This window comes from Colletotrichum scovillei, assembly GCF_011075155.1.
Source record: "Colletotrichum scovillei strain TJNH1 chromosome Unknown Contig00011, whole genome shotgun sequence".
NCBI lineage: Eukaryota > Fungi > Ascomycota > Sordariomycetes > Glomerellales > Glomerellaceae > Colletotrichum > Colletotrichum scovillei.
In genome coordinates, this window is record NW_023336269.1 from 1641110 (window position 1) to 1663561 (window position 22452).

Sequence of the window (22452 nt, forward strand, 5' to 3'; positions counted from 1 at the left end):
TCAAATCTAGTACTAAGATATAGCTAAGTAATAGGCCTACTCGCCGAATATTTTTTTCACCTTTCTAAATAGTAAGCGTTAAGTATTATAATCTAAACTAAGCTTTATAAATAACTTTAACTAATTATAAAGCTCGCTAGCCTTCTTAGGAATTAACTAGTTAACAATAAATACCGCTAATACCTAGTTAACTACTTTTCTAATATTACTAATTACTTACCTAGCATTTATAATCTTTCTAGTTAGTATAATTAGCATTAGTAAGACTATAGGATTAATAAGTAGTTTAGCTATATTAAGAGGATATAATTTAGTTACTTTTTACTTACTTTATATATTTAACGACGTTAAACTACCTAAACGAGCCCTTAGGTAATAACTTAAGAAGTACCGCTTTCTAATAATAGTAAAATTATTTACTATTTCCTCCTTACTAAGCTCCTTTTTATATTTAGACTTAATAAGTCTAAAAATAGCTATATCTAACGGCTAGAGGATATAAGAAGTATATAAAAATAAGAATAATAAGTAAACGTTATTTTTATAGCACTCCTATATAAATCTAGTCGTTATATAACTCCTATATCTATCTAAAACTAATAATCAAAGCTTATTAAGTAAGTTAAGCCCCCTAAGGGGGGGGGTCTTAGTTTATAATAAGAATACTATTTTTAACTACTCAAGGGTAGTATTATCGGTAGTCTAGCTATTTTTTATTACTATAAACTCCTAACTAGTATATAGGTTAAGTTTAAATAAAAACTACTATTACTATACCGACTTTCCTTTATATATAATTAGTAGTTTAATAGCTCGACTATTAATAGAGATATACTCGATTATAAATACCTAAGCACGCGAACTAAGCTCTTTTTTTTATACTATTATAGTCTTAGCTATACCCAAAACTAGGCTATTAAACCCCTTACCCTCTAGGATACTAGTCTTATCTATATTATACTTATTAGCCTATTTAATGCTACTAATCTCTAGTATATTAAGTAATCTAAACTACGATTTAATTATATTAGTAGTAACCCTATTTAGATACCGCAAATTAATAATACGACTTCTCTAAACCTTAATTAATAAGTTCCTCTTTAAAAAAGCGTCTATCTATCTCTTCTTAAAAGGATTTATATCCCCTTAAGATCTTAGAACTCGCTTAGCGAATTCTCTAACCTATTTATAAGTTAGTATAACACCTAGATTATACTAAATACGAACTTACTAAGCTAGCTAGTTTTCTTACTATAAGAGAAGCCTCTAAAGGTCTACGAATACTATTACCCTTATTTAGTAACCTCTCTTACGATTGCGAAGTATTAACTTTAGAACTCCGAACTTAATCGAGGCCCTATTAACTAAGAGACCGTTTCCAATAGCCATAAGAGCCTAATTAACTTTATTTTTGGTATACGAGACTATAATATATCGATAAATAAGTGTACAAAAAAGAATTGCATTCGGACGATTTTTACAATTGTTATAGTGGTTTATAAATTAAGGGTAGGGTTTTAATGCGGTGGCTGGGATGGAGAAATGGGGTGGCCAAATGGGGGGGGTGGCCAAAAGGGGGTGGGTCGACTTACCATCTTTAGTTCCCCTCGCTGGGCTAATCCCACCCACACAATACACCCAATACAACTCACAAACTCTCAGACATGACCGCAATATGATGGACCTTTTGCTGGTCTCCAGTCTCTTTCAGAATCCCCGAGTTCCCCGTGGCCCGTCAGTACAACGCCTCCCAAGCCTCAAAGGCCCCAACCGAAACGTGTTTAGGCCGTTACGGACGCCGGACGAAGCGTTGCGCTGCTCTGTGTCTCTCTGTCTCTCTCTGATCTTGTCAACGTCCCCACGCCGCTCCAATAGGAATCACTGGCGCCTCGAGAGAAATGCTATGACCTTCCGCTTTCTGAAGTGAACATTACGATCCATGTCCGGGGGGCCGCTGTTCCCATTCCACGAGTCCACGACACATCCCATCCCATTCCCATCCTAGCACCTAGGTTGGCCCATCCCACTTTGTTCCACACCCGCAAGTCGAAGCCGCCCCCCCTGTTCAGTTCTGAGAGTGTGTAGTCGTGCAGTTGTCTCTCGCTCGCCCGGGCCCTTGGCTCGATTTCATCAGCGTCCATCGCTGTCCCACACCCGCCTTATCTCTCGATGTGGGCAGCGCACCCCGGTCCTCTGCTACGTAGCTCGGGTTTCTATTTCTTTTCCCATTCCCACTTCTCGTTGCGCCGAGCATAGCGCTTCTCTTCCCTTGCTCATGTGTCCATACCCCTCTGCCTTTCCAGCTCTGATCCCTCTTCCGACTTGACAGTTACACTCTCGGAGAGGCGCCTAACTGCTGTGTACGTCCAACACGATCCTACAGGAATGGAATCGTGGCAGTGTCGCTCTGTACATCTCGCCGCGCTCGCCCCCAACGACACAGTCCAAGTCAGGATATAGCGCCGACACTCGACGATACAGCTCTCCCAAAGACACAGATACTCGATCCGAAACTTCGCAGCCTTTTGTCTGTCACTTATCAAGCTCAAAAAGGGTTCGGAACCTACTTGCGACAGTTGTGCTGTGTTCTGTCCCAAGCACGCTGCACTACACGACACTCGAACTCGATACAGCGCACGAGCAGCAATAACAACACCAAAATAGTCAAAAAATGTCGGCACCAAAAGACGACATCATAGTCACCCGGGTGGACCAGGACGTCCACGGGAAACCCATAAACGAGGCAACAGAGACCACATCGCTGCTGAGCGCAGGCGCTCGCGACGGCGAAAGCTCCTGCGAAGATACATGGCCGGGTTATGCGGACTTCGAACACTTGCCGTGGTGGAGGACTCCCTCTGTAGGATTCTCTCTTTCTGCCTCCGGCTCGGGCCGCCCTGTGGTCCCGAACAAACGTGCTGACTTTCTGTGCGCCAGGTCTTCTGGCTTCTCATCCCGTATGCTCTCTTCACGCTGGCCTTTGGAGGCTCTCTGGTGCCCAAGCTGAATCTGTATGTCACAAATGATCTCTCGTGATGTCTTGGCGACCGATCGCAGTCGCTAATTTCGTGCGCGCCATAGAATCGTATCTCTCGTGATGTCTTGGCGACCGATCGCAGTCGCTAATTTCGTGCGCGCCATAGAATCGTCGATCTGGTATGCCAAAGGCATTTTGCCGATGAGACAGCGCTGGACCCGGCCTTCGTTTTCACTCCCGTGATACTCGGCGCGGATAACCCGCAATGCCTCATCCCCGAGGTTAAGAAGCGTGTGTCCATGTTCACCCTGGCCATCAACCTGTTGACCGGCATTCTGTCCGCAATCACCGCGCCCAAGTTGGGCCAACTCTCGGACCGTTATGGCCGTCGGAAACTCCTGGCTCTGGCGTCCTGCGGCGGCGTCGTGGCCGAGCTCATCGTCATCATGTGTGCAAACTTCCCCTGGACGTTCCACTACAACTGGCTGCTTCTCGGCGCCGTAGCCGACGGCCTCACTGGATCCTTCACGGCTGGTAGCGTTCTCATCAACTCGTACACCAGCGACTGCACCGCGCCGTCTCAGCGTGGTGTGCGCATCGGATATCTTCACGCCTGCCTCTTCAGCGGCCTTGCCTTTGGCCCCCTTCTGACAGGTTACTTCGCCGCCTGGACCGGCAACTTACTCTCCGTTTTCTATGTCACCATGGGATGCCACATCTACTTCATCATCTTTGTCGGATTCATCGTTCCCGAGTCCCTCAGCGTGAAGCGTCAGCTCCGCGCCCGCCAAAAGCACAACCAAGAAAAGGAGGCCAAGGCCAAGGCCGGAACCTGGTCCACAATCAAGGCGGCCAACCCTCTGGCTCCCCTCAAGACCCTGTGGCCCACGGGACCCGGCACCTCCTCGAGACTGCGTCTCAATATCGCCGCGCTCTCGTTCACCGACATGATCCTCCTGGGCTCCGCCATGAGCGCCGGCACCGTCATCCTTCTTTACTCCGAGTCCCCTGAGACGTGGGGCTGGGGCACCCTAGAGAGCTCCCGCTACATCTCCGCCGTTTCCATGGTCCGCGTCGTCGCGCTGCTCGTCGTCCTGCCTCTTGTCAACTACGTCTTCCGCGTGCGGCCCGCAGCCTACCGGAGGAGGGTCTCGGGTGTCTCCATCGTCGAGGGGAACAACGGCGCCGACAGCGTCGACTGCTGGATTCTCCGCTTCGCCCTGCTCTCGGACGTCACAGGCTCCCTTGGATACCTGTTTGCGAGAAACGAGGCCGTGTTCGTGCTCTCTGGCATGGTCACTGCTTTTGGCGGTCTCGGCAGTGCGACCATCCAAGCCGCCATCACCAAGCATGTGCCCGCGGATCAGGTTGGTCAGCTGCTCGGCGCCATTGGCGTCCTACATGCTCTCTCGAGGGTGTTGGGTCCGATCGCCTTCAACACGCTTTACTACTCCACTGTCGGCGTCTTTGACCAGGCCATCTTCGTCCTCCTTGCATCCCTGTTTGGCCTAGCTTTGTTGGCCAGCTTCATTGTGCGGCCCGGTGGTAAGTCATTTAACACTGCTTGCGATGTACCAGACACCCCCTTTATTAACCGGAAACACAGTGTTCCTCGAGGAGACTTACGAGCCCGTCCCTTCATCGGCGCACCAGCCGAGCTCCAACGCCAACTCAGAGGCCCTGGAAGTATTGACGGAGGATGAGCTGATACCCAATAACTAAACTCTGGGTTTTGGCTATGAGATTTGGCGAGTTGTACGTTCTACGTAGTGTCTGTGTAATTTCACAAGAATAGCGAGAGGAGGATTGAGATACCTAGAACATAGACGTCAGCGCCATTGAGCGCTCGAGAGTTGTGGTTCTTTTGATTTAGAGCATCGGCGATTTTGCCGCACCGGATACAAGAGTATCCCTCGATACCATCAATACACCTTTCCTTGATTGTCCAGACTTCCCTCTTACAGAGAGAGCAGTTCAAGCGTCGTGCTTGCTTTGCAGAGCTTTAACTAGCCACATATGTTAACACTTAATGGCTCTGAATCAAGGCTTTTGCCCTTCCTTGGCCTCGGCACCGTGGCCATTGAACAGAGCTTTGTCTGTGGAAACAGCCGGTACGACGGTCACCCGTCCCTAGCTTCGTCCAGAATCAGTGAAAAAGGCCATCAACGCCTCACTCTGGGTTGGATCTCTACCCTCTCACTTAGATCCCACTCTTCACCATATCGGCAAGTAAACCAGAACGCCTTCGTTGGCTCAGGGTCCCGTCTGAAGTCTGCATAATGGTAAGTGTCCAGCCAAAAATTATAGATCATTGAAGCAGTAAGGCTTACATCTTCCCCCCAGATCTTTTCTCTCATTTGCCTACTTCTCCTCCTAGCCGCCCCTCTCACCCTCGGTGCTCCGCGACGGGCCCTCTCACCTCCCCGGCAGCGAGAAACCATCCTCGATGTGGACTTCAACGGTGACGGTGAAGACATGGTCAAAGAGATTCTCAACCGGCCCTATAGCACGAGACACAAAGACGGCAGCGATAGTAACAAGCCCTTTTACGGCGTCCGCTTCTCCGAGAGCGATGAGGGCAGAGTGCGGGTGGCGCGGGCTGATCCGTTCAACATGGAGGCATTACGGACGGTTATCGAGGAACATGATCTAGAGTGGGACTTAATCGAGGAGGTTAAGGATGACGAAGAAGTTTCTGACGAAGATCTTTCTGAGGACGGGACGGATGAAGTTGTCAGGAGAGTCCACGAGCAAGGCACCTTGAATGAAGATGCGTACTCTGATCCTGAGAGGAGAGATGTCGAGGACGGTCCGTGGAACCCGGTCCTCAGAGACGGAGGGAGCAGTGAAGATCCCTTTGAGAAGCCAAAGTTCCGCGAGGGACAGGGGGGGTTCGTTCAGTGCGCGGGATGCTCCGATACCAGAGGTGGTTCCGATGGTTGGAAGAGATCTACGCCCTCTGTTGAGCGGGCAAACACCTCCTCCGCCGCCGCCGCGAACGAAACTCATCATCGGCACCCAGCAGACCTCCTTGACGCCCTCGATCGCAGCAACGCCAGCCCATTAGCATGGGACCTACCCACCACCACCTCCTCCACCACCTCCTCCCTCCGAAAGCGCGGAGAAACAGACTGGACCTGCAACCGCATCGGCCAAAAAAACACCAAAGAAGCTCTGTTGATCATGTACAACGTCTTCAACAACGTATTCGGTACCGAGCCTCTACGAGGCCTGACGAACCAGTGCTACGTGGCCGAATGCCAGGACTGGTACTTCAGTTACTGCCAAATGTCAGTCGATGTAAAAGAGGAGAGGCCCGGCGCGCGGAAGAAGGTGGTTGATCGCGACCCGGGGAAGGGAGGGTCGTGTTATGCGGTCGCGGACGGGGAGGATTCGAACCGGTACCATCGGTACTTTTTTGGGCATGTTAGTGCGAATCCGATTCCGAATTATAGTGGGGGGTTTAATGTTAGGAGGTGTAATTGAGAGGGTTGGATGAGTAGGAGTTAGTTAATGTGTAGATGTATGCTGGACGTTTTGGCCTGTTACGGCACTCCAAGGCACATTGATCAGGGCTTGTGAGTAATTCATCTGTCGCCCTCTTTCGGAAAGAAGAAGAAAAACTAGGATTATGGCATCAAAGCATTTTCATCTCAATGATCATGTGTGATCTCGGTTGTAAGACTTTCGCGCAGTTCAAATTCAATGAGTGAGGCCCAAAGGTAGGTAGAGTCCATGTGGTTCGCGCCACTAATACCGGGACAGCAAACGACATTTTGAGTTCAACTCGATGGTGTCGCCCGCACAGCACAGACCACAAACAGCAATTCAGTCACCACGTCATGAGCAAAAACAAATAGCAATCAATGAATCGACCTCCCACCTCGCCAAATGCTCTCACAACCTTCGGTGTAAGCGGTATTTGCTGTTTGGCATCGGGTCTTGGTGAGAAACTGCAAAAATGTAGGCGTTCCGACACCGAGAGTCGAACTCGGATCTCTCCGGGACTTTCTATGAAAGCGGAGTATGCTAACCGCTACACCATGCCGGATTTGATGCTGTATTTTGGTCTTACGCAAACTCATCAAGCGGTCCCCATTCGCCAGCTGCGCCCGTCCAAGGGTCGTCCTCTGCAACCCGCCCTCTTCTGCGACGAGCAGCACTTCAGTGTTCGTGCAAGTTGCGAATGAGAATCTGGATTAGACCGAAGAACCTTATCTGGCGCGGACATTCCATCTGGTTGCCTTGAAGCCAAGATTCGACTCAAAATCAGTGACAAATATTGGGCGTCGCTAGTACTGAGTGCGCCTTCCGTAACTCTCTTTTTGGAGTCATCCAGGCCCCTCACGGGTTTGGGATCGCACCCTGAGAGCCCGTCGGGAGGTTCCCCTTCCACAACTCTCCGATCGATTTTACTTCACTGGGCAGCGATGGCCGAACAAACCGACATGCCAGAAATATTCATGATTACAAGGAAAAGCTATCCCAATGTTCCCGTATTATTAACATCTTCGAAAAGAGAGTAGCCTCGACAGGTCTACATTATCATAGCGATTGAGGGGTACGAGAGAGAGTTCGTTCAACCTGAGTGTCATTTCGCATTGTGCTAATCCGCCACCTCTCTTGTGAGATCCCCCAAGCAGCCTGTAAGGTATTGTCTGTCGAACGGTAATGGATTCCATCGTACCGTCTCAATTCAAGCCGTCAGGTGTAAAGTTTCCCCTTCGTCAATTTAGACACGCGACCGCCGTGTTCCACACAATTCCCAATGATGAGATCAGAAGATTCATCGAGACCCTCGGCGTCCCCAAACCTCACTTTGACATTTGCTAGCAGCTTCGCTCTTGCCTCGTCCGAAAGTGCTCCACCGCCAGCCGGCACGTCAAAGTTCGGGTTGCCCCTCGTTAGAGTCGAGATGTTCATGAGCAGCTTCGGGACCCAAATTTTCAGGCTCAGCGCAATGTCCAAGACCGCTGTGAGCAGCAACACGAAGGTCGACACGATGAGAACGGCCATCCATGCCTTGTCATACCGAAGAGCTTGTACGCGAACGTATACAGTGGCTTCTGACTTTGAGAAGACGTAGTTGTCGTAGGACAAGGCGTTTCCGCTTCCCGAAGACCATGTTGTCACGCCGTCATAGTTCTCGGGATGGCCCAAGAATAGCGGCTCGTTCCCGATCATGGCCAGCCAGTAGGTATTCAGAATCTGGCTCAGGCGGACAGAAAATAGCTCTTTTGCTATCGTGTAGACCGGCGGAAGGTTACGAGCAGCCGTAGAGTTAAATCCCAAATTAGGATCAACCAAATACGATTGTAAAATGGTGGTCACACCCACTCCGCCACTACCGCTGTCCGTCAAAGTGCTAAAACACTGGAAAAACCAATTCCATACGCTTCTATCCTCTTTGGGACAGCTGTCGAAGAAGGTGATATTTGTCCTCCGACTTCCCCCAGGAGCCAGTGCCGTCGGTCGTATTGCTGTAACCTCGCAATCCCAGCCCGAACATATGACACGAACGTCGACGAACGACGTTGTCATGGAACATTTCGCCATTGTATGGCCGCCTCCCGAAGCCACAGAGTTGTAGTCCCAGTAAAGCAACTCTCTGGCAGCAATGCCAGGCACAACACATCGTTCAGTGACCCGCGTCGAGTTCCGCATTCCTTGAGGATATGGAACAGTTGCCAGTTCGCCCCATTTGAATCTCTGATTGCACGCACCATCTCTACATCCTTCCCGCGGAATGTTGACTGCTTTGGAGGCGTTTCCTGGAAATTCGCGTAGTTCTGTACAGTCCAACTTCAAGTACGAGGTCTCTAGAGCGAAACTAGACCTATGTCTTTGAGAAACATTGGCAATGGGGAGCCCAACAAGTGCAGCATATACCACATCGTCCTCGGACCGATTCAGAAGGATCCACTCGTTGCTATCAAGTTGGGTATGATTCGAAAAAGACTCGAGCATGGGGATCCTGACATTGCCCCATGTATCGACTTTTGACCTTTTTACTGCTTCTGTGGCTCCCAGAGATCCCAAGACTAATGCGTTGATAGGAATTTGTTGGCCAGTGATCCCTACCGTTGCATATCTTGAGGGGAAAGGAACCTCGTTGCTCAGGTATGGAAGGGACGTGGTAGACGAGATTTCTTCGGCTCGCGGGGTCAGAACTCGAAGCGCTGCTTGCCCTCCGAGTGGTGAAAGCGACCAAATGATCATCAGTGAGAGCCCCAAGATCCCAACCTTCTTCAGATCGAGTATAGTAGTGATCGTGCCGGTTAACGTGGTTGATCCGAAGAGGCTGTCCAAGGTCCCAATACTCTCTCCTTTTTGTAATCTCCAATGCGTATAGCTCCTGACAGTTCTACCAACAACGAAGGCAAATATCAAAGGTACAATCGTGGGGCCCTGTGTACAGCATTAGTACTCCGTGCGGACGCATAGAGGAAGCATTAAATTGTACGAGCCGGGAAAATTCGCTTGCAAACTTCCACGTCCTGGGAAAGCTTTCAATGTCGCGGCCATCGTTCAGAAGCAAGATCCCAATGTATGCTATGATGACAGCCACCATGAACAAGCAAAGCAGACTGAGCAGAATTTCTAGTGGTTTCGAAAGCACGTTCTCAAGTCTTTTCGGTGGCCACTGTATGAGTTTCAACTCGGCGTTGCCTGATTTCGGCGGAGCTTCCCGTCTGGTATCTTTAGATGTGTTCGCCATCGGCTCGCAGGTCTAGGAATGTAATTAGATAATAATGTTTGCCGGTCAGATATAAGTGGCTTCTTCCGCTGGCCGCCAGAACTTGTAATAGTGTGAAAAAGAAGGATGACGATAGCCCAAGCGGTATTTATAAACCTTCTCGAGGCTGCAAGTAGTCACAACATACCTCGTAGGGCGTTGGCACATCAGGCTGGCAGGCACAGCAGGTGGTAACCTGGACGTTGGCGTAGAGAGGGTGACAGGGCAAGTCTCTATCTGACCGCTGCAAAGCCAGTTAGAACCCATCCTCCATGTGGGCAGACTGACTTGCATATTTCGCCGCTCGCTTGCAGATGGACTCTACAAATAGTACCTCGAGATGTCCGTTGGTGGCTCCTCAACTCAGGGCCAGTGAATCCCCCGTGTCCTGCTGAGCGAGCCTTGGCGCAGCCTGGTGGTTGCCATCTTTGATATAATTGGGCGCGGGCCCATGTCTGTTGGCTTCTTGCTTAATAGCGCAGCGCAGGAAGAAGGACTTGGCCACCCTCGTTGGAGCTGACAGGCTGTTGAATTTCAATAGGCGTGGTACGACGTCGCGATGCAGGGCACGACAGCCAACGACTTTCTTGGTCTCGAAGCAAGCACTTCACACTTGCCTGCAGTGCACTTAAAGTGAAACCGTCCCCTCCATAATGCTATTGTGCACCCAGCATCGGGTGGTATCATACAATTTCGCCACAGTCACCATTTCATAACGACGTCAAGCATTATTCTCAACCCATTCCTCAACTCTCTCCACCAGCTCACTCTTTTTGCCTGCGGTATTCTGTCCCCTCGCGGCAAGCACCTCCTTGAGATCTGCGACTAGCATCTTGCTTAGTCCGCCGCTGTCTATAGCAGCCTTGAGCTGCGCCGTCGTCATGCCAGACCCGGAAACCTTTGCGGCCTTCGGTGCGGCCTTGACTCTCTTGGCTGGTCTTTCGTCGTCGCCGCCGTCCGCCTCGCGCTTGATCGCAGCCTTTGCCAACGCGATCTTGGTCTCGTCTTGTAGGGTCTCGGCCCAGTCATCCAGGTATCCACCGGCGCGCTTGCTGATGGCCTTGTATTTCGGCTCTGTGAGATCTTCCGCCTTTTCAGGGTACTCCTCCTCGAGAGCCAATACCTGGAGAATCTTGTAGTGCCACTGAAGCGATGGGTTGGGGTACTTCTTGGGATTATACATGGCCTTGGGCAGCTGAAGTTGCTGGACGATGATGCGCATCTTATCGATGAGTTCGTTGGAGCTGACGACGTGATTACTTGGGGGTTCCGGGCCTTCGCGCAGGTCATCGGCGAAAGGCAGCGGATAAAGCCATAAGCCCGCAGGGAGATAAGGTGTTCCCGAATCGTCTTCAGCCTTCTCGTGCGAAGGAATGATGGCGACGAGAATTGGGCTAGCGTTGACACGGGTGACGGCCCATGCGACACCGATCTTCTTGTCTTTTAGAAGCTTTTGCCAAAGAGCACTGAAGACACGAGTCGAGCCGACATAGTCCTCCTCTGATGGGAAGATGAATGTTGATTTCTTGATACTCGCCCAAAAGGGAAGCATAGAGCGCGGCTTGAAACCGATAATGCGGATGATGGGGGAACCGAAGTCTTTGAGAGACTTCTGCTCCTCTGGTGCAAAGTGCACGTATTCGCCGCCAAATTTGTAAGCCTTCTTGAACTCGACCTTTTCAACCGTCCGGGCACTATCCTCGGCGATTCGTGTCGTTTCGCCGTTGGCGAGCTGAGGTTTCTCACCGTCTAGCCAAATGTATGATGTTCTTGCTGGGGTCTGACGGTGAAGGATATTGTATCCCTTGACCGAGATTCTGAGTCCAGGGGCGATCTCGAAGGGGAGGTTAGAGAATAGGGAGCGCTTAGGCGTTTCTTTGGAGTTGATGTTTGATATTAATGAGTTGAGGAGACTGAGGCCATCGCCGGACTTTGAGTTCCTGGTTTCAGAGAGATTGGCCTCTGCAACTAGATCTCGATAGATGATGTCCTGCACGGTCAGCTGTGTGCCCACTCCAATCGAATGGCTCAGTACGTACATCGTAAAATTTGCCGAGGTCGAACTTCTTCTCGTCCCTGGTGATGGGGAAAAGCTCGATCACGACTCCAAGATCGTACAGGTCTTTTGCACGGACAGCCGCGGCCGATTTGGCATCCTTGTTCTTGCCGTGTGGGTCATCATTGTCTGTGATGATGAAGAGTCGTCTGCTGCCAAAGTTCGCCGCCTTAATAGTGAAGATTTGGTTTGCGCAGAAAAAGACATTGGCCATTTGGACTTCCTCCTCCGCCGGCACTAGCACCTCATCTTCATCTTCGGCTTCTTCTCCATCCGCGCCGACCAAGGTCTTTAGTGCCTTGACATCTTCAGCAGCGGGAACGTCGAGGTCTGTGAACAAGTAGCAGTGCGGGTAGCCCAAGCCTGCCCGACCGCTTTCTTCCTGAAACTTTGACTTTTCCGTGCCGAAGAAGAGAATGCCCATCATGTCTTTGGGGTTAGAGATGATGCGCTGCTGCATGAGATGATAGGCGCATTTCAAAGCTGCCTCGACGGCACTGTCCTTATCGGCCTTCTTGGAGTTTGTTGCGGGCGGATGCTGCAGCATTGATGAGCTCACGTCAATGGCGAGCAAAATGGCATCTTTCTGAGCCTTGAAGTCCTGCGACAGGTCAGTTATAAGTCATGATCCACAGTGCATAGGACTTACGGTCTCATCAAGCTCCTCCTCAGCATCATCCTCATCCTCATCCTCTCTTTTGAAGTGTCCACGATCAGCCATCTTTGAAAGGTCACTCGCAATGTGCACGGAGAGAAGATGGGATCAGTTTCGCTGCATTGGTTGTGAAGCGGATGGATATAGCAAGCACTTGCAGGTTAGCTACCAGGCGTCGCTCCAGGCAGCCAGCGCGACTGGGGTCCTCGCGCACCTGGGAAGCTCGCGCGCCAAGCTCGCAAGAGCTCCTGGTCACAGCGCGCGACCACGTGACCGTAGTTGCCGTGATTCTGAATTACGCAGTGTCTAATTGGCCAATTTGGCTGTGGGTTAGGGGAATACCCAGGCACCTGCTGTTTCAGGGCCAGAACAGGGGATTCCTTAAGTATCGAGGTATCGTCTCGGCCGCACAGGGGTCCTGCTCGGTGCTCGGTGGGCTGCTGTCCAGATCGGGATTTCCTTCGTCATCGAAGCCCGAATTCCTCAAAGTGTCGCCCAGCATCGACGCATCACCGGGGTTCGCGGATTGCCACAAGTGCGAGAATCTAGAGCCACTTGAACATTAACCACGTTTTTCCTTCGCACTACACTTTTTCCTTGTCGTGTATTCACATTCATCCATTGTTACGATCCAATGGCGTTCAAGTATTCAACAGGACAGCTCTCGCGGAGCTTGTCCAAGGCGACGACATCTGCGCGCAATGCCTCATCGCCTCTCACCATGGCGCTGCCGAAGCAGTCGGCTGCACAGCTTAGATCAATGGCGACGGTCGTACCACCCGTGACGCAAAACTCTGCTGGATCCAAGGGACCGACGGCGATGGTATTCATGAACATGGGTGGCCCTTCAACGACGGACGAAGTGGGAGACTTTCTGAGCAGGCTTTTTGTAGGTCTCTCGTCATTCTACATATTGCGACGCAAGCTAACGATGCGCAGGCAGATGGCGACTTGATTCCCCTTGGCCGTTTCCAGAACTACCTCGGTCCCCTGATTTCGAAGCGACGAACTCCCAAGATCCAGAAGCAATACGCCGATATTGGTGGCGGCTCACCTATTCGCAAGTGGTCTGAGTATCAGAACGCCGAGATGTGCAAGATTCTCGATGAGATCTCACCCGAGACAGCGCCACACAAGCCGTATACGGCTTTCCGCTACGCCGACCCTCTGACCGAGGAGATGTACAACAAGCTTTTCGAGGATGGCTTTGGAAAGGGAAGAGGCGGAAGAGCGGTCGCGTTTACACAATACCCCCAGTACTCGTGCTCAACGACAGGAAGCAGCATCAACGAGCTGTGGAAGTGGAGGCAAAGGCTGGAGGGCAAGGCCGTCGGAGAGACGACACCTGGCGACGGTACCATTTCATGGAGTGTGATCGATCGCTGGCCGGTACACCCGGGCCTGGTCGAGGCGTTTGCGCAGAACATTGAGGCGAAGTTATTGGAATACCCTGAGGACAGACGCAAGGACGCCGTCTTGATCTTCTCCGCTCACAGCTTGCCCATGTCTGTGGTCAACAGAGGCGACCCGTACCCGGCCGAAGTTGCCGCGACCGTGTACGCTGTCATGCAGCGCCTCAAATTTTCCAACCCCTACCGCCTCTGCTGGCAGTCCCAGGTCGGCCCGTCCGCCTGGCTAGGACCCCAGACCTCCGACTCGGTTGAGAACTACGTCCACAAGGGCCAGAAGGACCTTGTGTTGATTCCCATTGCCTTCACATCAGACCACATCGAGACTTTGTTCGAGCTGGACCTTGAAGTCATCGCTGACTCTGGAAGCCCGGAGACGGTCAAGAGAGTGGAGAGTTTGAACGGTAGCCCCGTTTTCATCAAGGCTCTCGCGGACATTGCCAAGGCTCATCTTGATAGCAGTGTAGCGTGCTCGCCGCAGATGGAGTTGCGGTGCCCTGGCTGCAAGAGCGAGCGGTGCCTGGAGTCGAAGAAGTTCTTTGCCGGACAGCAGTCAAAGCTTCTCCCCGCGCAAGAGAAGACTCTTGCCCAATAAAGAATGAGTCGCATCTAATTTGCGGCATGTAATTGTGTATTATATCAGGAATCGGGGATCTGTTAGGGTCTAAAATGGCATTCGGAGAATGGCGAATTCAAAAGCACATCAACTCTCAACTCTCTTCCATCTTCCATGCATGAAGTGATTCGCCCGCAGCTTTGTAAACAACCTATTTTCGCATTGGGGACGTATGGTGATTGCGAAGTAACCAAGTGCAAGGAAGCAAGGATTGGAAATGCTTGAGGGGACTTTGCCTGTGATAATGACGCCACTGTATTTCTGGAAATGTGCTAACAATTTCCAAACCTAGCTCCACCAACGATCGCCCTCAATCAATCTGCCCTCGGTGAAGCTACAAATCGACTCCATCACGCTTACATAGTTGACGGTAGGCTATGTTGAAGACACGGCCTTTGGCACGCAAAGTATTTCGAGCTCAAACCTTCGATATTCGACGAAATATGAGCTCTCAAAACAAGATTCATTTCGGGCCATTTGAGGTCACCAGCCAGGTCAGTTGCATTCCATCACAGTCAATGACACCCTATTATGCGTCGATCTCAAATTGGCCTCGCGGCATCTCATAACGATCTTGATATGAACACGATTTATGGATGTGACATGGGCACTACTTCATTTCAACATCAAGAAACCTGAACTCGGGCATCACAGCTACACTCATAGACTAACACAAGACCAGGTCTTCTTCAAGACGGCACACTCCTTCGCCCTGGTCAACCTCAAGCCCCTCCTCCCAGGCCACGTCCTCGTCTGCCCCCTCCAGCCTCACAAACGCCTCACGGATCTCCAGCCGGCCGAGGTGACGGACCTCTTCACGACGACACAGCTCATCCAGAAGATGCTCGCGCGCCGTTACTTCTCCAACGCCACGTCCACATCAGAGCCGGCGGCGCCGGAGGCCGGATCGTTTAACATTGCGGTTCAGGACGGCGCCGACGCGGGCCAGACGGTGTCGCACGTTCACGTTCACATCATCCCGCGCGTCCCCGGCGAGACGGGCAAGGACGGGGAAGGGCCGAGGGATGAGATTTATGAGCAGATGTCTGCTGAAGATGGCAATGTTGGTGGCGCGTTGTGGGATGCGGAGTTGGGTAGGCGGCCGGAGGCTGGAGGAAAGTTTGCGAAGATTGAGGATGCGATGAGGAAGGCGAGGAGTATGGCGGAGATGATGGCTGAGGCGAACTCGTATAGAGAATTATTGAAGGATATGGGAGCTTCAAGTGAGAGTTAAGTATCGAATAGCGACCATATCACGATGAATTGAGCGCGTTGCAAGAGGTCAATTTTTGTAAGTTGCTCTCACTTTGAACTCAGCTTCAGGTGCTCAATGTGCGCCATTACGTCGCGAGGTGCCAGACACAAGACTGCCATATCAGTCTAGCTCTTTGTGAGATGAAGACTCAGCAGAATTAGAAAGAAAAGGAGATCATCTTGTTCATACTATAGGTACTATAAGCATTTGGATGCAACTTGGCAAGTCAGCCGAAGCTATAAATCGTGGTGCACCCTCATCACGAAGACAGTGCCTGAGCTGGCTAGCCCGTAATTAGCACGGTAAGCTAAGGAACTTGGAGCAAGTCCAGGAACCCCCACCAAATCATTAACGCGTTCGGGGTCCGTCGCGTCGAGTCGCGTCTTCCCTCTCAAGAATAATTGTCACTGTAGCGACACCAAACTACCGAACTGCACTCGGGGGGCACTCAGCGCAGCACTCAACATTGTCGCAACTAGCAAACGAGGGAACTGAACCATTCGAGTCAATTGGGCTCTCCTCCAAAATGCCCAGCGCATCTTCACCCGTCACATTTCCCGCCAGCCCATCACCGCCCGCAGCGAAACGCCCAAGGCCACCAGCGGCTGACCCGACGAAATCAAAGCCAAAGGTCAACAGCGGTTTCCTTCTTGACGATGATTCCGACTCCGACGACAACAACGAGCAACAGCCTCCCCTAAAAAAGCAACTCCTCGATTTTAGCGCCCGCTTGCAACGTCCGGCGCCCCTCACCTCCCGTTCGGACGACGATGTCCTCGAGTCGATAGTACAAGCACCTGAAAAGGCGAACAACCGTGTTGAAGTTGCGCCTACACGAAATGCTCCTCCCGCCCGACCTCAAAGCCTTGCGTCATCACTACTCCAGGACACGCCGTCAATCTTCAAATCCTCGAGGACCTTCAATCTTACTACTTGTAATGGGACAACCACCACCATCAAGCAACGAAAGCCGACAGCCAACGCATCATACGAAAGCATTATTGCGGCGCGTTCAAAGACAAAGGAAGGAAAGGCTAAGCGCGCATACTACGGCATAGCTATCAATGAGCTTATCGACAAGGCCAAGAGCGAAGCTTCAGAACAACGCCCAAAGAGAAAGGAAAGCGACGTCCCAGTACGGTCAGTCGAGCCGACACACACCGGCAAACCTCAAAAGAAGACCCTCTTGTGGACCGAAAAATATAGGGCAAAGAACTTTCTGGATCTTTGCGGTGACGATGGTACGAATCGAATGGTTCTGCGCTGGTTGAAGCGCTGGGATCCAATCGTATTCCCCGGCATTGCGAAGAAGGCCCCAATCGTACGAAGACCAGGCGCGAAACAGGTTCAAGAGGAGGAGAAGCCACACAAGAAGATCTTGATGCTGACGGGACCACCGGGTCTCGGGAAGACGACTCTGGCTCACGTCTGTGCGAGACAAGCGGGCTACGAAGTGATGGAGATCAACGCCAGCGACGACCGCAGCCGAGACGTCGTCAAGAACCGGATACGAACGTCCCTAGGAACCGAGAGTGTCAAGACTGTCGAGAACGTCAAGTCCAAAGATGGAGAGGTACAGCAAAAGGTTGCCAAACCGGCCTGTGTCATTGTTGATGAGGTCGACGGTGTCGTGGGTGGATCCGGCGCTTCGGGGGAGGGTGGCTTCGTCAAGGCTTTGATTGACCTCGTGCTCATCGATCAAAAGAACAGTGCTGGCGGGTCCGATTCCTCGTACTCAAAGAAGAAGAAAAAGGGGGACGACTTTCGCCTCCTGCGCCCCCTTATTCTCATCTGCAACGATGTCTACCACCCCTCTCTGAGGCCCCTTCGGCAGTCCGGAATGGCGGAGGTAATCCATGTCGGAAAGCCGGGCATCGATGCTGTTGTTACACGCCTCAAGACCGTATTCGACAAGGAGGGTATCCCTTGTGAGAAAGACGCGGCACGCAAGGTTTGTGAAGCCGCCTGGGGCATGACGAGCGGCATCGATGCAAAGCGCGGCGCGGAGAGCGGAGCTGAAGGCGATCTTCGAGGAGTCATGGTTGTTGGCGAATGGGTTGCCGGACGCTTCAGGGCTGCCGCCGGCTTCAATGAGCGCTTGACAAGGCAATGGCTGGACCAGAACGTGATGCACGATCTCACAGAAGGCGCTGGAGGAGCTAGAGGGCTCGGGAGAGGGAGTGCGAAGGACATTGTGTCGCGCGTCTTTCAAGAAGGCGGCGGGTTCCCGAAACAAGCACTGGACACATCACAAAACTTCAAGAACCAGCACGAGCAACCCAAGGCTCAGCTGGGCTTTGCGGAGTATCACAAGAAGAACGCAATGGAGCGGTTGCGGCACATGATTGACACCAGCGGAGAGGTCGAACGCGTCATGACAGACGTCTTCTTGGAGTACCCCAACCGAGAATTCAACGATGACTCGTTCCTCTCAAAGCCGAATGCGGCGTACGACTGGATGAACTTTCTCGACACCTGCTCGTCACGCACATTTGGAAGTCAGGAGTGGGAGTTAGCACCGTACTTGAGCCAACCGATCTTGGCCTGTCACAGCTTGTTCGCCTCGTCAAAACGACACCAAGTCAACAAGGGCTACGACAAGAAATGGGGCGCTACGGAGGAGGAAAGCGAGCCTCCCGTACCGTTTTCGGGCCCCCGGGCTGATTATGCCGCTTTTGAAGCGCAGAAGCAGAACAGAGCCATGCTCCAGGCCATCCAGGCACAGCTCACGCCCACGCTAGGGCGGTCGTTCAGGAGTGCTGAGGACATATCGACAGAGTTCATGCCGTACTTGGTCCGGATGGTGTCGCCAGACGTAAAGCCGGTAGTCATTGGCGGCAGCGGTATCAGCACGGCTAGCGTGCGGAAAGAGACAGAGAAAATCATGGTCAAGCGGGCGGCCGAGATCATGGCGGAGGTCGGGATCGAGATGCAGAAGGGCAAGATCGAGACGGATTCGTTGGTGAACAGGGGGCCGCAGTGGGTGTACCGCATGGAACCGTGAGTTACCTTTTCTCCCTCTTTCTGATCTATCGTCAGTGGGAATTCTGCTAACAAAGAATGAATAGTGATCTCGATGCCCTCGCGGTATACGAGACGGCAGGGAACCTGGTACTCTCTAGCCAAGCACCAACCCGATACGCCGTCCGCCAAGTGCTGGACCAGGAACTGCAAAAGACCATAATCCTACGCGAAGCCGCGGCCCGCCAGGCGCGATTCAAGGTTGGTGGACCGCTGGGAGGGGTAGAGGATACACCTTCGCAGCAGCAACAACAGGCGGACAAGGAGAACATGATCAAGGAGCAGGAGAGAATCCTCGCGTCGAGCGTGAAGAAGGACTTTTTCGGGCGTGTGATTCCTGCAAGGCCGCTGGGTGAGGTGGATGGCAACGCCAAGAGGAAGAAGACGCACGATCACCACGAGGCCGGGAAGAGTGATAACAAGGTCTGGGTTACGTACCATGAGGGATTGAATAATGCTGTCAGGAAGCCGATTTCGTTGATGGAGTTTATGAAGGGGTTGTAGACGGAGGCGGCGGCGTTTAGTTTTGGAATAGATGTGGGATTAGGATGAATATAATTGAGTCCGATTCCTCTTTCATGCAAATCTTGGTTGTCTAAGTACATATCGTCAGCCCTCTGGTCGGCGTCGAGGAGGGGCCCTATAGCCATTGATTTACGACGCCCGACATTTCCAGGTTTCTGTTTCAGAAATAGGAAGGCCAGGCCATTCGTGATGAGCCTCATCGCTCCTTCGTACATACAGTCTTCATTTCGTGTTGGTATCAAAAGATCCCAAACAAGGAAAGGAGCAGTTCACGTATCCATGAAGTACCTTGGCTGTTCGCGATGGTGTGAAAGGCTTAGAAGGGACCGAACCTCCAGCCAAATCAGGCATCTACACAGCGGAAGGTAGGAACTGTCAAACGGGCAGGTGCGGTCCGGGTCCTGCCTGCCCAGCGTATACCTTTATATACCCCCTCAAGCCCATTCCCGTCACCAGCTAGCAGGCGCCCGTCTAGGTCGACGGGTCAGGGCAAACTGGCTGGGTGGTGGAGTGGTTAATGGTCAGCAATCAATCATCTACACCAACCAGCCTACTCGACGACAGGCTAAGCGCATACGAGAGTACCCGAGTTCGAATCCCAGCATGAGCACCAAGAGATATAGCCCCCAGTTCAGCACCGGGGGGGTGAACTCTTTTTTGTCCCTCTTTCTCAGGTATCTTGCTGGATGCGGTACAGGCTGTGGTTGGAATTCTGAGCATTTGTAAATCTGGGTCAATAAGAGAATACACAGATGAATCATAAACAGTCAAGATGACAGGCCGCCTGATTATCATTACTATCGACGTTGACTCAATCATAAAGTTCAATCAACCGTATTCTCTCTGCCATCCTGTTCTGTGGTCCGCCACACTCGATTCGCAATCTTCAATCTCCAACAATACCAGCCCCTTAAACAGGCGGCCACTCGGGCCGACCCAAGGGACACAAGTCCGGTCCGCCCGCAGCAGCCTTGATGATATCCGCAGCCTTCTCGGCAACAGCATACACAGCAGCCTGTATATGTGCCCCCGGAACAAGCGGCATGATTCCGGCATCGACAACGCGCAGATTACACGTCCCGTACACCATCAGCTCCGCGTCCACGACCCCGCCCAGCTCCAGCGGCATCATGCTCGTCGTGCCGCTGGGGTGATACTCTGTGCCGACGAGCGGCTTCAGCGCCGCCATGAGCTCCGTCTCGTCCGTCGAGTTGAGGCGCGGGTCCTCAACGACGGGCTGGAGAGGCATCATTGCCTCCGTGCGCATGAGGCGTTGGACAAGTTGTAGGCCGAGCCGGATGATTTTGCAGTCGAGAGGGTTGGCGCAGTAGCGCGGGTCGACCACGGGTCCGTCAAAGAGTGAGGCCGAGCGGGGATGCACGGTGCCGCGGGATAGGGGTTTCTGGTTGGCGATGGACATCTGGCCCCAGGAGGCGGCGAGGAGCTCGTAGGCGCCGACGTCCGGGCGGGCCAAGTGGGAGAGGACGAGGCGCTTTTGGCGGGTGTAGCCGGATTGCACCGTCGGTGGGGTGTCGAGCGGGAGAAAGGTGAAGGAGGATTGGTTTGTGGCGTGCTGGAGGAGGGGTTTCCATTCGGATGCGTGGTATTGGAGGCTGGGGAAGGCGACTGTGTTGATTAGGGGGGCGGTCAGGGGGCCTGAAGATGTATTAGTTGTGGTCGTGTAAAATAGGGGTGTTGACGTACCGGTGTGGTTTGTGACAAAGGTGTCGAGCGCGCTGTCGAAGGCTGCGCCGGTGAGGCCACGAGAAGTGAATATGGATGAGTTGGAGTCTGTGATTCGAGTTAGCTATATGGACATCTTGGGAGGGAGTAGGGGGGATGACGGGAGGACCTACAGTCGAACCCGAATTGGGCCATGGGATGATCCTGAAAGTTGTTTCCGACACCTGGCAGATCGATCTGCACAGAGATATTCAATGACTCCAAGACTTTGCGAGGACCAATGCCCGAAATCTGGAGAAGCGTGGGCGACTGGATCGCGCCGGCAGCAAGGATTACCTCCCTTCTGGTCGTGACTGTTCTGTTGATGCCAAGGGGCTCAGATGAGAACTACAGACAGTTGGCCAACAGGTCGCCATGAATTCGAGACGCCATAATATCAGAACGGATGGTAGACTTACATCAACCCCCATGATTCGACGGCGGGTTCCCTCCTTGGCCAGCGAGCCGGGCAAGCCCACAATGAGACGTGTCGCGGTCTGCCCGGTAACGACGTGCAGGTTCGGACGCGAGATGGCCGGGTCGAAGTAGCCTGTTCTTGCATCGGAGCGGGTCTGGTTGGTGGGAGACATGCTGGACGGAACCATCATGGCTCCTGTCGGGTCGCCCGTGTTAAGGTCGCCCGAGAGGTGGATGCCCATCTCTGATAGTCCGTGAATTACATGGTCTGTAGACAAGATCAGTACATTGAAACAGAACAGTTGTAAGGGGGGCAATACCCGACGAGTTGTAAAAGTACTCCGGATAGGCGACATTGATGGGTCCTTCTGTGCCATGAACCGACATATCTGGGTGAATGTTGAGGCGGTCCTGAGTATCTTGATCAACGTTCGTGGTATACGTCTCAACCTGTTTGGCCCGTCAGTTTGAAGCTCTCGTTCGTTCACTGCCATTATAATGCGAATTACATCAAACTCACCTTCTTGAAATAGGGAAGAAGGCTCTTCCATCCCCATCCTCGGTTTCCCAGCTCCTCCCAAGCATCAAAGTCCGCTGCCGATCCTCTGGTCCAGCACATGCCATTCGTGACGGAACCGCCGCCAATGACTCTGCCCTGGCTGATCTCGCGCGTCTTGCCATCGAGGAAGGTCTGAGGAGCCGTTGTGACGCTCTTGCCGTATGGCGAGGGCGGTGTGAGGCCGATGTAGCCAGGCGCGATGACCCTGCTCTCGCGTCCGTCGAGCTCGCCAGACTCGATCACGAGAACAGCCGCTGGCGTATGGTCAGCTTTGTCGAAGCGCGCGCGCGCGCGGAGGATGAGAAAGAAGAAAGACTTACTATTCTTATCCTCACTCAGACGGTTGGCGACGGCCAAGCCTGAGAGACCACCTCCGACGACGATGTAATCATACTCTTCGAGGAGGAAGTTGTCGATAGTCTCGTCGGTGATGTGTAGGGCGTTCGAAATGGGAAGCAACACCCAAGATAAGAATACCAGCATCGCCAACGCCGAATTCATCGT

At 52.4% G+C, this 22452-nt stretch overlaps 7 protein-coding genes across 7 annotated transcripts; 4 read left to right on the forward strand and 3 right to left on the reverse strand.

The window, feature by feature from the left end:
• Nucleotides 1-2003: 2003 nt before the first annotated feature.
• Nucleotides 2004-4898, forward strand: HER10_EVM0006639 (major facilitator superfamily transporter). Its single transcript, XM_035483016.1, has 3 exons — nucleotides 2004-2860; nucleotides 2938-3011; nucleotides 3144-4898. Exons 1-3 carry the CDS (start codon nucleotides 2672-2674, stop codon nucleotides 4678-4680), a joined length of 1800 nt encoding a protein of 599 aa, XP_035326927.1. The 5' UTR covers nucleotides 2004-2671; the 3' UTR covers nucleotides 4681-4898.
• A 358-nt stretch (nucleotides 4899-5256) lies between these two features.
• Nucleotides 5257-6679, forward strand: HER10_EVM0004945 (uncharacterized protein; the record flags this gene model as incomplete). The annotated part of the gene is made up of 2 exons (XM_035474571.1): nucleotides 5257-5259; nucleotides 5321-6679. 2 exons carry the CDS (start codon nucleotides 5257-5259, stop codon nucleotides 6461-6463), a joined length of 1146 nt encoding a protein of 381 aa, XP_035326819.1. The 3' UTR covers nucleotides 6464-6679.
• Nucleotides 6680-7681: 1002 nt separating this feature from the next.
• Nucleotides 7682-9695, reverse strand: HER10_EVM0008838 (uncharacterized protein; the record flags this gene model as incomplete). The annotated part of the gene is made up of 2 exons (XM_035478346.1): nucleotides 7682-9385; nucleotides 9441-9695. 2 exons carry the CDS (start codon nucleotides 9693-9695, stop codon nucleotides 7682-7684), a joined length of 1959 nt encoding a protein of 652 aa, XP_035327094.1.
• Nucleotides 9696-10354: 659 nt separating this feature from the next.
• Nucleotides 10355-12616, reverse strand: HER10_EVM0004400 (ATP-dependent DNA helicase II). Its single transcript, XM_035474048.1, has 3 exons — nucleotides 12419-12616; nucleotides 11753-12370; nucleotides 10355-11703 (listed from the first exon to the last, which is right to left on the reverse strand). Exons 1-3 carry the CDS (start codon nucleotides 12488-12490, stop codon nucleotides 10435-10437), a joined length of 1959 nt encoding a protein of 652 aa, XP_035326776.1. The 5' UTR covers nucleotides 12491-12616; the 3' UTR covers nucleotides 10355-10434.
• Nucleotides 12617-12919: 303 nt separating this feature from the next.
• Nucleotides 12920-15718, forward strand: HER10_EVM0000331 (ferrochelatase). Its single transcript, XM_035470117.1, has 2 exons — nucleotides 12920-13313; nucleotides 13364-15718. Exons 1-2 carry the CDS (start codon nucleotides 13059-13061, stop codon nucleotides 14426-14428), a joined length of 1320 nt encoding a protein of 439 aa, XP_035326439.1. The 5' UTR covers nucleotides 12920-13058; the 3' UTR covers nucleotides 14429-15718.
• Nucleotides 15719-16121: 403 nt separating this feature from the next.
• Nucleotides 16122-19229, forward strand: HER10_EVM0009576 (ATPase; the record flags this gene model as incomplete). Its single annotated transcript, XM_035479061.1, has 2 exons — nucleotides 16122-18704; nucleotides 18773-19229. Exons 1-2 carry the CDS (start codon nucleotides 16231-16233, stop codon nucleotides 19227-19229), a joined length of 2931 nt encoding a protein of 976 aa, XP_035327169.1. The 5' UTR covers nucleotides 16122-16230.
• Nucleotides 19230-20160: 931 nt separating this feature from the next.
• HER10_EVM0009830 (GMC oxidoreductase) lies at nucleotides 20161-22449 on the reverse strand (the record flags this gene model as incomplete). Its single annotated transcript, XM_035479303.1, has 6 exons — nucleotides 20161-20906; nucleotides 20955-21041; nucleotides 21107-21320; nucleotides 21392-21657; nucleotides 21710-21839; nucleotides 21910-22449. 6 exons carry the CDS (start codon nucleotides 22447-22449, stop codon nucleotides 20161-20163), a joined length of 1983 nt encoding a protein of 660 aa, XP_035327191.1.
• Between the last annotated feature and the right edge of the window lie 3 nt (nucleotides 22450-22452).

What these genes read in the sequence shown, in the direction of transcription:
- HER10_EVM0006639 (XM_035483016.1), top strand. Translation starts at nt 2,672, where the DNA reads ATGTCGGCACCAAAAGACGACATCATAGTCACCCGGGTGGACCAGGAC. An exon ending in CGTGGTGGAGGACTCCCTCT is followed by an intron (nt 2,861 to 2,937) that starts GTAGGATTCTCT and finishes TCTGTGCGCCAG; the next exon opens with GTCTTCTGGCTTCTCATCCC. An exon ending in CTGGTGCCCAAGCTGAATCT is followed by an intron (nt 3,012 to 3,143) that starts GTATGTCACAAA and finishes TGCGCGCCATAG; the next exon opens with AATCGTCGATCTGGTATGCC.
- HER10_EVM0004400 (XM_035474048.1), bottom strand. Translation starts at nt 12,490, where the DNA reads ATGGCTGATCGTGGACACTTCAAAAGAGAGGATGAGGATGAGGATGAT. An exon ending in AGGAGGAGCTTGATGAGACC is followed by an intron (nt 12,371 to 12,418) that starts GTAAGTCCTATG and finishes GACCTGTCGCAG; the next exon opens with GACTTCAAGGCTCAGAAAGA. An exon ending in ACCTCGGCAAATTTTACGAT is followed by an intron (nt 11,704 to 11,752) that starts GTACGTACTGAG and finishes CTGACCGTGCAG; the next exon opens with GACATCATCTATCGAGATCT.
- HER10_EVM0000331 (XM_035470117.1), top strand. Translation starts at nt 13,059, where the DNA reads ATGGCGTTCAAGTATTCAACAGGACAGCTCTCGCGGAGCTTGTCCAAG. An exon ending in ACTTTCTGAGCAGGCTTTTT is followed by an intron (nt 13,314 to 13,363) that starts GTAGGTCTCTCG and finishes AACGATGCGCAG; the next exon opens with GCAGATGGCGACTTGATTCC.